The sequence below is a fragment of the Schistocerca serialis genome, chromosome 6 (genome assembly GCF_023864345.2).
Source record: "Schistocerca serialis cubense isolate TAMUIC-IGC-003099 chromosome 6, iqSchSeri2.2, whole genome shotgun sequence".
Lineage (NCBI taxonomy): Eukaryota > Metazoa > Arthropoda > Insecta > Orthoptera > Acrididae > Schistocerca > Schistocerca serialis.
The window spans coordinates 208,597,872-208,613,318 of record NC_064643.1 but is presented as its reverse complement, the minus strand read 5'-3'; the positions used below and the strand labels follow the sequence as shown (position 1 = coordinate 208,613,318).

The 15,447-nt window shown below is 40.1% G+C and overlaps 1 protein-coding gene across 2 annotated transcripts in view; it reads left to right on the top strand.

Moving 5' to 3' along the window:
- The window catches only part of LOC126483795 (cysteine protease ATG4B), an 80,914-nt gene extending 76,327 nt beyond the window's left edge, over positions 1-4,587 (top strand). For both annotated transcript variants that reach the window (XM_050106972.1, XM_050106970.1), the window contains exon 10: positions 2,174-4,587. In XM_050106972.1, coding sequence (XP_049962929.1) covers positions 2,174-2,235 — 62 coding nt within the window. In that variant the 3' untranslated portion in view covers positions 2,236-4,587. The remainder of the gene's footprint in view (positions 1-2,173) is intronic.
- Positions 4,588-15,447: the final 10,860 nt, after the last annotated feature.

Sequence of the window (15,447 nt, the reverse complement as noted above, 5' to 3'; positions counted from 1 at the left end):
AACATTTTCAACAAACGTGCATTGGCCACGCTGAGGGTATTGCGGAACTGGGTGCTCTTAGAGAACCCTTTACCATTTTATTCGTGCACGTGTCAATGTTGCACCCCTCCATGATCTTTTCACACGAGGACTGCAAAAGCATAAACACCTTTTGCTGTTTCAGATCACGTTCAAATGTCGAATGGTTTTGAAAACCCATACTGATTTCACCCTATATACCACTGCAAAAATTGCTGTTGCACCGCACTCCAAATGGGTCAGTTCACAATCAGTGGAGCTGCAGCCCTACAATGGCATTGCGTCATCTCATCGGGGATGGAGGTGGACAGCAGTCTTGAATGTTGTCAAGGACTCATCCTGTTGCTCTTGTCATTTTTGACCTCAAGATGTGTGGCAATCAATGCCCTAAGGGAAGGGGTGGTTTCATTGGTATCCTTGTGCAACCTCCTGCGGGCTTTTCATGTTGATTCTCAGCAGTAGTGTGTCTGAGATGTTTTCCTCCCCCACCTGTAAGAAAACTGCATGGTTTCAACTCTGGTCGTCACAGTTCTGACCTCCATTGCAGAGGCATCAAAAGAAGGGGTGACACATGGGTAAGATGGGGGGGTGTGACAACCTTTACATCATGTGACACATCCACAGCATCACTGGGTAGAACTGTGGTGAAATCAATGATAATTTGATATCATTAACTTTCGAGCTGTGATCTTTTGTTTTGCACATGTCAGTACCTTGCTGTTTGTAGCATCGCCGTACATGAGCGTGATGTCACACGTCACCAAACTTTTGCACCATTACAGAGAAAGGTTGTAGATATCTTGAAGCCAAATTTAAAACTTATGCATTGTAGTGGGAGAGAACAATAGGGTTTCGAAAATGTGATACTTTTTTTGCACAGTGGCCTACATTGTTTACCATAAAATCATTGCAACTCATATTATAAGCAGCTTTAAATGGACCATAGAAGCAACATGCCGAGGGTGAAAGAAACAGAGCATCATTTTTCTTCTGTCCAATTTGTCAGTTTAGGAGACATTATAATTTTTTAATAAAAAGATTTCAGGAAACAGCCTTATCAGAAACATGAACTATGCATCAGTTGACATGTTTTGAGCAATATTTTACAAATATCCTGTTAATAAGTCACAAGTCAAAAATACTTACTCCACCAACACTATTGCATGCAAAGTGGAATCAAAAAATTACTTGGAATGTGCTCCAAAACAGACTTTTAGCTATGAGTTATGAATAGAAGGATGAACATCTGGATCTAGCCACTAGAAGTCTGATATATGCACAACCACTCAATTTATTTTCGCTTTTTGAATTGTGAAATACATCTTATTACCCTCTTTGTCATCGTACCAAACTTCCCACTACACTTATTCTCTGTTCCTCCATAAAGCAACACAAATCTACATCAACAAATGTAAGATAACATGCAGTTCAAGATGTCTCCTTTTTCAGGATTCTCCTGATAATTTTCTATTTGTTTCAAAATGCCTAAGGAAATTTAATTTTACATGTTTTTACAAAGATTTTACACTCATTAAAATAATAAGTAACTATTATCTAATGAATTTTTTATTTATTGTATAAGATGTGGTCTGACCTGAGTACTAAAGATACGAAAGTTTTAAATCTCACACACAATGTTTTGATCATTTTACATTGTTTTGTGGGACCCCCCTTCAACTCAAAAGTGTTTCTCCTGTAGCCACAAAAAACTGGGAGTATTTTGCCGTTATTTAAGGAGATCTAGTGGTGCACAAAAGAGAAGTCCTGTAATATAGTAACACTACTGGCTCTTAACAGAATGCAGTGATGTACCAATATTTGTTTATGAGACATAGTTTTCACCACAACAATTCACAAGTATTACTTCCAAATTGCTAATCACATGTCCATATCCTCATTTGTGCCAACAAAATTGCAGACAAAGATTGGCATGACAACTTATGTATTATTGTCTGTTATCCAGTTGGTGAGATTTTTTTATATTTTTGCCCAAAATTTGGCAATCCCCTCTATGTATTAGTGCTGGCTCTGTGTCAGTATATTATAATTTATAGATTTGGGTATATGGCATAGTACCATGAATGAGGTTAATATTAGAATTTAAATTATTTGTATTGAGTGTAAGATTTATGTAAATATATTTTCTTCTTTACAGCATACGATGATTGTGGAAGGCAGTTTGATGACTCCGATAATGAATTTGAGTTACTGGGGTAAACGGGACTGTTACCTGCACAACTAAATACGTTTTATACACTTAAAATTCTAGTGCTTATGTACTCTCCAGACTATTAATGTGTCGTTGTTTTGAACCTGCAGAGTACAAGAAGCCAAGGTTATACATCACAGGTACCTTAAGCAGCTGACTGCATTGTCAATTGTTGTATCTAAATTATTTTTGACATTTTCAAACTGTTGCTTATTTTATGTGTTATGATCTGCTTGTGAGATATTTGTTGCCTTTTTTACATGTATATAAGATGTTTGTTATACAATAATGTTGTTTTATATACTCTTATGAAATCAGTTAGATTTCATGGATGTAGTGTGTAGTTTTTATGAGGAGGAGGAGGAGGAGAAGAAGAAGGAGTTGCTGCAGTTTTTATAGCCTCATTCTGTACTAAAACTAAAAGCAGTTTTTTACACAAATGGTTCAGTTTTTCAGATAGCTCTCAGAATTTGAAAGAGAAATAAGTTGTACTACTAAGGGAAAGATAGTTATTATGGTAACATAGCAATCTGTTTTTGTTTCAAGCTGGAATTTCACTGTGAAACGTATGTATTAGTGGTGGTTACTCTCATTATCACCCAGTTTCACAAATAAATCATCACTGAATCAGTCAGAAATAGTAGTAGCTGCAGATTCCAGGTCTTTTAAATAATTGTGGTGTAAATATGATATATGTTTCAAAGTTCCTCTAGTCATTTTTGTTTTCTCTTATTTTGCTTTCTTGAATAGGAGCATTAGAGTTTAAAGTTAAAATTCTACTACACAAATGTGAGAGATTTTGTGTATTTGCAAGTATCATTTGGATATATGTGGCCAAAATCATTAAATGTCTATACATTATGACTTCCCCAATCTTCCTCAATAAACTTTTATGAAAACAGAATTTGGTGAATATCTTTAAGCTAAGTAAAAAGGGTTTCACTTGTAAGTAATATATATTTGGTAAATCAAGTGGTGTTCTTGTGTTTCTCCATTTCCATGACATATCTGTAACATTTTCCAGGTAAATATTTTGTAAAACTATATTACAAAAAAACTGAATCATTTAAAATGTTGAGGAAAACATTTGAGATATAGCCTATTGTTGGAAGAAAGATGACACTATTTTATTAGTATATATAGTATATACATATAATTACATTCTTGTCTGTGCCCCCTTCCCATTTTTGCATATTATTAACTAGGAATGTTCAAAAAGGAACAAAGAGTTCAAACACCCAGAAATGTAAGAGAGAGAAAACAAAAGCATATGTAATTATTACAGTTTCATGTATTATGAATCTTTTACTTACATAAGACTGTCAAATTCCATTCCTTTTTCCTTATTTCACATTTTGGTTTGATGAATTGCCAGTAATCAAGAAACTACAATGATGATAACTTTAAATCACTTCTCTTTAAAGGCAGTTTGTACATGGAGAGACAGTCACAGGCTGTTTGCAGATACCACTCGTATATCTAATTCAGAAAAATACTAAGAAGTGAAGCAATAAGCTTGTGATGGAAAGGTCTGTAATGAAAAAATAGAAAATGACAAATATTTTTCCTACCATTTGAGCATAATTTTCCATCTTTTCATGTACCTTGCAGTCATCCTTAACAAAATGCAGACTGTTTGATGTCTGGGTGTGTCTGCTTACATTTTGATTGTGAAGATTTCCTGGTGGTTACTGGCTTGTGGATCATGTTATTCCTTTAAAAATCCTAAATGAATCATAGCATTCCTTTATGAAAATTTGGCTTCTTGATATAATATTCTGTATTGTAGACAGGCAGTTCCTGTTTCAGTATTGGCTCTGTTAATGTTATGTAGTATGTGATATAAAACTAGTAGCTATTAACCAAAATACACTACTGAAGCAGCTTTGTGCAGTGTTGAATATATTTTCTTGTTCTACTGTAGCTTGTTCTAAAGCATAGTATCTGACTGGAAAGATGCAGCAGAGAAAGTGTGTCATAGTGTATACATGTAAAGTGCACAAATTTCCACATAATTTAGGAGGAAAAGTGTAAAATTTCTTAACTTGTCTCAGTAAGAGCACTGATGACAATGGTTGATTGGTTCTGTTAAATTGCTAAATAATATGAATGTAACATCAGCTCTATGTAAAGAATAATTTTGCTTATTTGTGGTTATAAAGTAGTTCTGTAGTGTTTCATGGAAATAGTTATATAGTATTTCATTGAAATGGATGAACTGGAATGTCATACATTCATAGAACTCTTTGATTTGAACAGTTTATCAGTGATGGAAATTAATCCCAAGTTAGTGAAGGAGTATAATAAGTCTTTGTGTTTATTCTCAACACTTGTGAAATATATAGCAAGATAGAAACATGGCCAAACTTTTCTGGGAAATGATACATGTGAAAGACATTTCAGAAATGCACTCCCCGATGAAAATGGTGAGAAAATACACATTATTATATTAAGCAGTCAGGTATTAAAGGTGTATAAAATAGTTGACACCATTGGCTTATGGGAAGGAAGGTTATGGTACGTTTTACATGAGAAATTAATTGTGAGAAACTTGTGTGCAGCATGTGTTCAATCCTGACCAAAAGCAAATACAAAAACCAATTTCTCCACAGTGTTTGGACCAGTTTATTATTATTATTATTATTATTATTATTATTAATACTGACACACACAATCACACAGGATGAGATGTGCTGTGGTTAAGGTACTGGACTTACATTAGGAAAAAGCAAGGTTCAAATCTCATCCAGATTTTGTGCTGTATCCTGTTACTAGTGCGTGTGCCAAAAGTAGTGTCGCTGTGCATGTGTACTTAGATCAACCACCAAGTGTGTCAGTGCAGGCCGGCCATTAAAGGCCGCCTGCAGGAAGCATGCACACAGAATGGTCTTGGCTGCACCGTCAAACGGTGACTCGCGCCTATATATTCACGGAGCAATGCTAACTGACTCTCACTATGTTCTTTTAGTTTGTTCTTCTAACATCACTTGTTCTGTGTATCACTTATGTTTCACCTTCTGTATGATTCACTTGTCTTGTTATTTGTGGAGTCATGAGAGGCTTTTTTCTTGTCTGGGATGGACACATTTCAGGCATTTGGATTTTCTATCACCAACACAGTTGAGCTGATCAGGTAACGTATTCGCAATTGAAAACACAAGGTGAGGAGTTTTTGGCCTTGTTTACAGAAGGTATAGCACATCCTACAAATTTTTCTGCCCATATTTCTTTGAAATTCATGGCTCGGCTTCATTTTTGTCATGTGTATCCTATTCCTGTCACTGCCCACTGGTTGTAGTTTGGAAGCCACTGGGGAAACTTTGTCTCTGTGGCAACTCCAGTTCTACTGTCAGCATGCAGTCGATCATGGATATGTATCCTCTCCCACATGAGGAGGAACTGTTGACGAAAATATACGGTGGCTGGTACTTCCCTAAAACTGATTTGTCTGAAGTGTATCCACAGGTTAGCCGGCCGTGGTGGCCGAGCGGTTCTAGGCGCTACAGTCTGGAACCACGCGACCGCAACGGTCGCAGGTTTGAATCCTGCCTCGGGCATGGATGTGTGTGATGTCCTTAGGTTAGTTAGGTTTAAGTAGTTCTAAGTTCTAGGGGACTGATGACCTCAGAAGTTAAGTCCCATAGTGCTCAGAGCCATTTGAACCATTTATCCACAGGTTACTGCAGATGGAGGGACTCAGCAAGTTCTGATTTTGTATACTCTTTTTGCGTCTCTATCAGTATTTGTGGCTTTCTTTTAGTGTGGCTAGCGCCCCTGCCATTTTCTGATTATTTTTAGAGCAATTGACTATGCCTCTTCTGGTTTGCATTAATTAGTTAGATGATATTGTTGTCATGGGCTCCTCCATGGCCAACCACTTGAAAGATTTGCGCACTTTGTTTTCTGTTTTACAGTCCACAGGCTTATTGTGTAACCTTGCAAAATCTGTTTTCTCAACCTTCTATGGTTTATTTGGGGTTCAAGGTCTCGCAGGATGGGGTTCGCCTTCTGTCAGACCACATCTCCACTGTTAGTCTATGCCATACTCCTTGTCCACAAAGGAGCTTTAGGCCTTCCTAGGCAAGATAGTTCACTGCCATAAATTTGTGCCAGAGGTGGCCTCATTGGCCCACCTGTTGCAAGCCTTGTTATACAAGAATGTACCTTTTTGCTGGAGCCTGGATTGCAAACTTGCTTATAAAATGTTGAAATCCAAACTACTATTGGCCACTTGTTTAGCTACATTCTCTCCAGACCAGCACATAGTTTTGGCAATTAATGCCTCACAGTACAGCCTCAGCACGGTCCTGGCGCACTGATATGCCAACGGGTCAAAACAACCAGTTGCTTTTGCCTCTAAATCTCTCACTTCGGCCCATGTTACTCTCAGGTGGGAAAAGAGGCTCTTGCCATAGTCTGTGCTCTCCAGAAATTTCATGTTACACTTCCTTGTCTGACAAGGCAGCACACCACCTACAATGCTGGACACTGTTCTTGTCTTGCTAAAATTACAAAATACATTTTTGACCTATGTCTAAACATTCCAATGCGGATGCCTTGTCCTGCCTTCCTGTGGGTTCTGATCCTGCCTTTGATCTTGAAGCAATACTCTGCTTCCATATTCATACTGAAATGCAGGCTGCAGTCAAGGGTTTCCCAATTACAAGCTTGTACATAGCCACTGCCATTGTCGCCAACCCTGTTCTCCTCCAGGTGATTCTGTTTGTTCAATAGATAAACTGCCAAGTTGGGCTTCGGACTCCTGCACAACTATTTTTCTTTACAGTATCGCCTCTCTGTTTTTGATGGTGTTTTGTTGTTGTCCATGGAAGGTCGCGTTATGGCGCGAGTCCTACACCTTCTCCACCAGGGCCATTGGGAAGTTTTGCGCACTAAACTGTTAGCTAGGAGACATGTTTTTTGGCCTGGAATTGATGGCAAAATTATCCGTTTTGTTGTAGGTTGTGAGCAGTGTGCTCGACAACAGGCAGCTCCTAGGGATTCTCCATTCCCCTGGCCCACTCCACACAGCCCACTCCACACCAGCCATGAGAATGCATTCAGGTACTCTTTGTGGGGATGCCGTTTTCATGACATCCTTACCGCCGACAAACTTGTGGTGCACTACGTTGATCACTTGCACTCTTGCTCACCACTGGAAGGTATCTGTCTACCGGTGCGGCCTCCAATGCTGTAGCCCACCCCACCACCCTCTACTTTGAGTGTACCGTCGCTTGCTATGGAGGCACAACCATCCCACTGGCTGCCTCCTATACATGCAGCTCCTTGGGATTTCAGCTTCCTGGCCCCGGGTGTTAGTCCATCCCCAGTCTGGAGTCCGTTGCTGCAGCCTGCTGTTCCACACATTGGGATGTGACATGTTCATCTTCTGTACTGTGGTTCCTCATGGAAGGATCATCTACGTTGTCTACCCAGTTGCCAAATCGACTTTACTTTGGTTCCATAGGGGACTAACCGCCTTCTTTAACTGAAACTGGAAAAAAACTTGCAACCAGAAGATGAAATTTCATGTTACTTAGCAAGAGGTTACTCCGAAAGTGAGAATCCAGCTCAGTTGCAGACATTGTGGAGAGTGTGTGAAAAAAAGTTTTCAATGTTCTTCAGATTAGCTTGATCTGTGCTATTAATCCCTGAAACAAGTACACCTGGTGAAAGCAATTTTAGCCGGGCAAGGATGACTGTCAACAGAAACTACCATTGATCAGTCCACAAAATGTTAATGAGTTGTCGATTCTGCACAACTTCTGTATGTTAAGGTTTAGTCTGCAAAAGAGTGCTGTATTTGGATGATACAGTTCTTCTTTTCCTACAAAAATTAGTGGTGCCTTAATTTTCAGACAGTGCAAATCAAATGTATGTTGGTGGAACGAAAGGCATTGCTTTCTTTTAGAAAGGAGTCCCTTATAATCATTGTTATTGTAGTAGTGAATAGACTCATAATTGTAATCACATAACACAAAATGTAACTGAGTCATTCTCTCCCCCATGTACCTTAAGATGTTTCAAACAGATGCAAGATGCACCGCAGCAGAGACAGAGAGCTGCAGCAGTAACGCGAGCAGTGTGCACAGCGCAGGGGGTAGTAAGTTGGCAGGCTGGCCTGTCAGCTCGCTGGCTCCGGCGTGGCGGTCTGTACTCAGCTCACCAGCCCAGTGGGGGAGCTGGGCTGGCCCACGGGCAGGCTGAAACCAACACCATGCATGACTCTAGTCACGAGCAGTGAGCATTTGTACTTAAATCATTCACCAACTGTACCAGTGTGGGCCAGCCAAGAGACTGCTTGTAGAAAGTGAGCACACGTCACAGTCTCCACTGCACAATCTACCAATGTGTAACGCCTATATATGCACGAAGCAGCACTGACTCACTCTCACTATGGCTCACATCAGTTGTTCGCATCGCTTGTGTTGCATGTTCTGTATGTTTTTTTTTTTTGCTACGTGTGGAGTCACAAGAGGCTTATTTTCGTTATCGTCCAGAGGTTTATGAATAAAGCCGTATTCGTATTACTTGGGTTGGTTTCGTGTATTACTTGGCTACTTTGGTTTCCTGTGGATTCTCCTTTCTTATTTTATTTGAGCTTGTGTTCTGTCTTTTGTAACATTGCTGTCATTGAAACATTAAATGCTAATCTTGTTTTTTGCAGCCACAAAGGGTGATTGCGCTCTCTCTCTCCCCCCTCCCCCTCTCTCCCTCCCTCCTTCCCCCTCTCTCCCTCCCTCCTTCCCCCTCTCTCCCTCCCACCTTCCCCCTCTCTCCCTCCCTCCTTCCCCCTCTCTCCCTCCCACCTTCCCCCTCTCTCCCTCCCTCCTTCCCCCTCTCTCCCTCCCACCTTCCCTCTCTCTCCCTCCCTCCTTCCCCCTCTCTCCCTCCCACCTTCCCCCTCTCTCCCTCCCTCCCGCACCGCCCCCCCCCCCCTCTCTCTCTCTCTCTCTCTCTCTCTCTCTCTCTCTCTCTCTCTCTCTCTCTCTCTCTCTCTCTCACTCCCCACCCCCCCTCTCTCTCTCCCTCCCTCCCCACCCACCCCTTCTCCCTCACACCTCACCCTCCACACCACAAGTAGTTGCGTTAACTATTGTGTTATCTGGCAATGTCTATGCCTCCAAGCCTGATTCAAATATTTATGTTTAATGTTTCCTCCTATTATTCCGAATAATGTTTCTCGCTAATACTGAATACTAATAGGCTACATAACCAGAGTTAAATATGAGAATTTTACAAATTTCTGTAATGACATAGTTTCCCTGAAAATGTGTAATACTAGCTAACTTTGAACATGCAGAGAGATAACATGTGAAATTTTACGAGGAGAAAGTATATGCTGCCCCTGAAAAATAAAAAAGAAGTGGTTGTTTTAAGATTTCAGCATACACTGGAGAACCAGTTGGCAAGCCTATTTTTACAGTTTTCATGTGTGTCACAAAACAGTATGGTGGATGCTGTTTTACGGCAATCATACTTTTTTCCTAATGCCAAAAAACATCCCAACCTAACAGCAATTAGCTGGGCGAAACTACAAATAAGGGTTACGGAATCAACAATTTGGGTATTTCCAATGTTTCTATATGTTTTTTTTTTTTTTTTTAGCCATTATATAGCTTTGTGGCGCCTTATAGGAAAACTTTTCAGTTGTCTTAGGTGTATACAAAAATGAGCCACAGCTTTTTGATCTTTCATATCTCCTGATTTTTAAAACTGAATCTCCTGATTTTTGGTTTTTGAAGTTTGGCAGGTATGCTTGTATGAGTTGGGGAACAAATTTTGGTTGATGGACCACAACTTCTGAGGTTGCTAGCACTGAAAACGGTGATCCCATACTTGTGCGCAAAATGAACAATCACTAGGGATGGAAGGCAGAGTTATCAACTATTGGGTCATTGCGACATATGAGTTTAAATGTAGAGGCCGTCAATCACTTTTGGGGGGTAGTTTGGAAAGTCGCCACAATGCCACGAGGCTCTTCTAGTTTCCTTGTGTTGTGGCTGTCCTTTATTTAAAATCATTCAATGTTATGCTATCAACTGTAAGAATATGATTTACAAGGTGCAAGGTACAGTTTCCTGTGAGAGGCCGTGCATCAGTCCGTGTTAATGTCTGTGCAGAGCAGGAATTCTAGCTAGTCAGAGGTCTATGGCGCGCTGAAGTACTAGGACTGTGCTTAATATTGACGAGTGCGAGGTGAATTTTATAATATTATATTAAAAATATGTTTGGTCTTCTAATACACGAGTCTGGAGATGTCTGTATAAAAGGGAGCAGGCTATGATCAGAAAGACTGACACGTTTCTGCCAACGGGAAAAGGCTCTCGAATTAGCTGAACTGTTCTGACGGCAACTTGGGTCGACTGAGGGTGCATTGATGTAAAATGGCTAGGAAAATGAATTTTATCTTTATTACAAGGACGAGGTGCGAGTTGGAATATTGTTATCATTGGTCTGTGTTTAAGTATATAATATTAAATGTCCTATCCTCGGTGAGAGGGGTGTGTATGTAGGTAAAAGTATTTGCTTATTTGACTACATGTATGCGTAATTTAGTATGTTTAATTGTTCACCGACTATGACTATCTGTGGAAAAGGAATTATTATGTTCTATTGAGCTGGGTTGTATGTGGGGGGGGGGGGGGGGGGCGTAAATGCTTGTACAAAATTATTATAATGGGGTGGGTGGCATATAAGTAGAAAAAGTTCTGCAAAAGTGTGTGTTGAAGGACTGAGTGAGTGGATGACGCGACTCATCTATGACTGTATCATTAGGACATGTAAATAAACGTCGGATAACCTAAATTGAGGTCTTTTTTTTTTTTTTTCTTTCTAATCATATGTATGACTTCTGCTTGGAATTATGTTTGTCTATTTGTTCTAAATGCATACTAGTATATGCTTAGAAAGGGATAATGTTTTTTATTATTAAGTGAGTTTTGGCAGGAGTGAATAGGCTTTTATATATGAGAGTGTTTAAGATTTGTGCGTGGAAATTGTCAGCACAGCGTGAATGACGTCGGGTTCACTGGCTGGGGTAGAGACAGTGTTTACATATCCAGTTGGAGATGTAGGGGAGGATAGAGATCTGCGCTATTCAGGAATCCATTTGTGCAGTGTATGTGGTTAGACAATAGCTGGAGAGCAGGTATAGAGAGAGCCCATTTCGGCATGCTGGTCCTGGGGCTGAGTGGATGGCTGTTTAGATGGACAGATATGTGGCTTTGAAATGCCGCCGACGGCACTCGCATTTCCGGCAAATGGTCAAGACAAGGTCCTGTTGTAGTAAATGAGGTCGTTCTGTTTCTAAACAGGCTGCAGAAGGTAATGGACATGTCTTTCTCTGACTTAAATTGCAGATATCAGATGCGAAAGGATCTGGAAATGGGATCAGATGAACGATGTGTAGGGTGTGACTAAAGCCAAGTTGGAATTTTACTGTAGCATGCAGGTTCGGGGAAGGTGACACGTTTCGCACTGGGCGCAGCCATCTTGAATAATGGTAATTGCGTAATCAACTGACATGATGACAGAGCGCTCTGGTGGTTGTGATAGGAGCTAAACACAGTTGAACTTGGAGCCATTTTTGTTAGGTAAACAAATTGTATGATCTTCCGCCAAAATTTTAACTCCCTACCAAAATCGGACATCTTGAATGAGGCCCTCTGCTGGTGGCTATGTGTACTAACCCAGTTGGACTCCGGACCTCATGGCAAACACACGTGCATGATATAAATAATAATAAATGATCATAAATTAAATAATAATAAATAACTGGAGCAGCTGTCCGAATACAGAGACCTGTTGGATTGTATCGATCTGTAGAGTTAACTTTTGATGTCCTCTAGATGACTGAATAGCGAAGTAATAGTATGTGTTGGGCGGCTTTGGTGATCAAGTCAGAATTTGAGAAGATGATTGATTTGGGTTGGAGTGTTATTCGATGGGATGTAGATTGTTCGGTTGACTACTTCTGCACATTTGCTTCCTTTATTTAGTTGAGTGAAGATCGATTGTGGTGTGTTGGATACACGCTTGTCTGTTCTCTAGACCTGGGACAGACCTTAGTTGATGTGCAAATTATAGCCAAGATCTCGAATATGTTACATGACTGACACCGGTATTCGAGAGTGGAAATATCATTTTGCGTATGTTTGTTACTAGTTAGTCAGTGATTTACAGCATGCTGCACATAGATGAAGTTTGGCATTTGTAGAGAATTAATTTGAAGTCTATATCTTGGGAATTATGATGAACTAGTTATTGGCAGTGTGTAGCCTAGTGCATGATGTTGAGAAGTACAGCTAAAATTGTGTAATATTATGGAGAAAGTACATGTGTTCTTGCAGTCTATGAGTCTGAGGTTGCTTGTAGAAAAGTGAACAGACAAGGAAGTTATGTGATGAGTAGAGAGGAAGTCGTAAGGGCGGTAGAGATATTTCCAGAGTAACAGGGGTCAAGAGAGTGTATTTCCGATACTTAGCTCATTGTCGAATGCCAATCAGTTGAGACCGTGATCGTAACATTTAACTGTAATTATAATGACATCAACGACTTTGGTATTCGAGAGTGCGAATATCATTTTTTGGTCTGTTTGTTTCTAGTTACTCAGTGGTTTACAGGATGCTGTAATTCGAAAAATTTTGGTGTGTTCTTGTAGTCTATGAGTCTAGAGATGTTTGTAGATAAAAAGCGAGAAGGCAAGGAAGAAGAGAAAGTAATGCATTTGTGTTGAGGGAAAGCGATCGCCGAAATTGCGGAACAATTCTGAGAGGGACTTCTGTCTGTTGATGTAGAAGGGCAGATTACCGCTGAGTGTCATGTGTGTAGAAAGAAAGAGCAGGTTCACAGCGCTTCCTTAGGAATGGAGAGCATTGGGGCATATAGTCAGTATTGTAAAGTTACTGTGGCTTACATTGTGTAGGGTTTGCATATAATGGATTGTAAAGTTAGTATTGCTTGTGTTATGGGATGAGTAGAGAGGATGACTGTGTGTGTGTGTGTGTGTGTGTGTGTGTGTGTGTGTGTGTGTGTGTGTGTAAATTGAGGGGTCTGTGGAGGTAATTTAGCGATCTCTGTAAAAGTAAGCACAGAAAGCCTCAGAAAGAAAAGCAGGATGGTACTTCGATAACGGGTCCTTAGGAAATTAGGCCTGTAAATTCGATAAGAAGGAATAATAATGATTAATCGGTCGTTTTGGGATATAGGAGGGTTGAGAACATTTACGTATGTTGATATGTTGAAAGCTGGAAGGGTAGGAGGTTAGGAGCGCATTCAGTATTATTTTCGTGAACAAGTTTTTTAGGGTAAGATTTTGAATTTCCAAATAAGCTGAGAAAACACGAAAGCGAGCGTTAACTATTTCTGGGGGGCACTATACAATTTCAAAGAGGTTGACTTGGGTTTTTTTTTTTTTTTTTTTTTTTACATAGTACATAGTATGATGACCATTTTTGATTGTGAGGGGAGGGCAGCACTGGACTGCACTGAGTTAGGACGGTGACAGACGACACCCGCGGCCTGGCTTGGATAGTCATGTTCGGCGTCTAGGTGATATGAATTTCTCAGGTGTTAGGTGTGAATGTTGCTGTCATCAAGTCATGTTTGAAGGGTCGAACAGAGACCTTTGAGCGAATTGAGAGCTGTCGGTTGTGTGACTAAGTGTGGGACAGATTCATTGCGCGCGTCTGTTGAGTTATTTTGCTATGCATTATTTGGACAGATTACGAGTACTGATGGTGTTCACAGTTATGTGTACTGCATTATTTAGGAGCAGTTTGATATTGTACACTGAAATTAGGAGCTGTTTGCGTGTCTGCTGACTGTGCAACATGACACTAGGTACATCAGGGCGAGTGTTTTTTGTACGACAGTGATAGATATACTCAATGCCTAAATAAAATGTACGTTAAGTATTTGTGGAACAATATAGGATATGAGAGAGTTCAAGTTGGTTATTATTTTTTTTTTACTTGGAGGCTTTGTTAGATCGAATTGCTGAGGCAAGTAGCTATGAGAGCGCGAGGGATGTGATTGCAGCATATCTCCGTCTCTCAGCGGTTAACTACAGGTGGGGCGAGCGATGTTCTCGGCTTAGGTACTTGGGGTGTGCTCTGGCCATGCCCTAGACCCTGTGGATTGAACAACAGTATTCTGGTGATAGTTTAGCTTGAATATTTACAGAGGAGTATGTCCGACGCGAGTATAAAGATCCAGGCTGTGACGTGGGCGGTCTCGCGCTCGTGGTGTGTGAGAGAGGCAAAGCCGACGATTTTGAATCATCACAGGTGACAGGTTAGTGGCTTCATTTGCCACAATTTTCTTGTGTTGGTAGCGAAACACGAACTGACCACCAGAATTCAAACTTGGCTTATTTGTGTAGACAATATGTGATATAGGTTAATGTAGGTTAGTACACATTAGTAAACGGCAGTTCACATTAGTACATGTTAGCCAACAAACATGGGTTGGTAAGGGGATGTGGTGGTCGGTAGGGACTTCTGGCGAAAATTGATTCCAAGTCTAGGTGGACGTGACACTTTTCCGCATCAGAGAAGTTAATTAACTGATCAATTTAATTAAGTAGTGATGTCACGGTCGCCAGTTGTAGTGGTTAATAAAAAATAAATAAAATGACAAGAAAAGAAAAAGAAAAGGTTAAAAATGTGGGAAGAAATGGTGAATATAAAAGGGGTTTTATAATCGTAAATGACCGTGAAAAAGGGGAAAAATGAAAAGCAAATCGGACTTCGTATTACAGAAAAGCTATAGTTGGGGTGGTCCTTGTGGCGTTTTTGAGCAAAAGTTAAACCAATTTTCACTACAAATCTTACTGAAAAGAAACAGAGAATAACAAAATGTAACTGACAGGGGGAAGTGGCGTAGATAAATCATCCTTTACCAGGTTAACTTGTCTTCTTTCGTGTGGCATCCAGGTCTTCAGAAATCTCCTTCATTTCTGCGTGAAAGGTCGGCTCCGAAATCTTGCAATAAGTTTCATTGTCCAGGAATTTCTAATGTACACAAAACCGTCTTGATATTAAATGCAATTTATTTTACGTTGCTTCCCTCCTCCAAATTTAATAACTTCCTCAATGTGTCTACACATTAAAATCAGATCAAGACTAGCTATTAAGTTTTTTACTTCAGCATCAGATCACGTCTGCCTTAAGCTTCGGCTATCAAGAGACAATTGAAAACGGATAGAAAACAAAAAA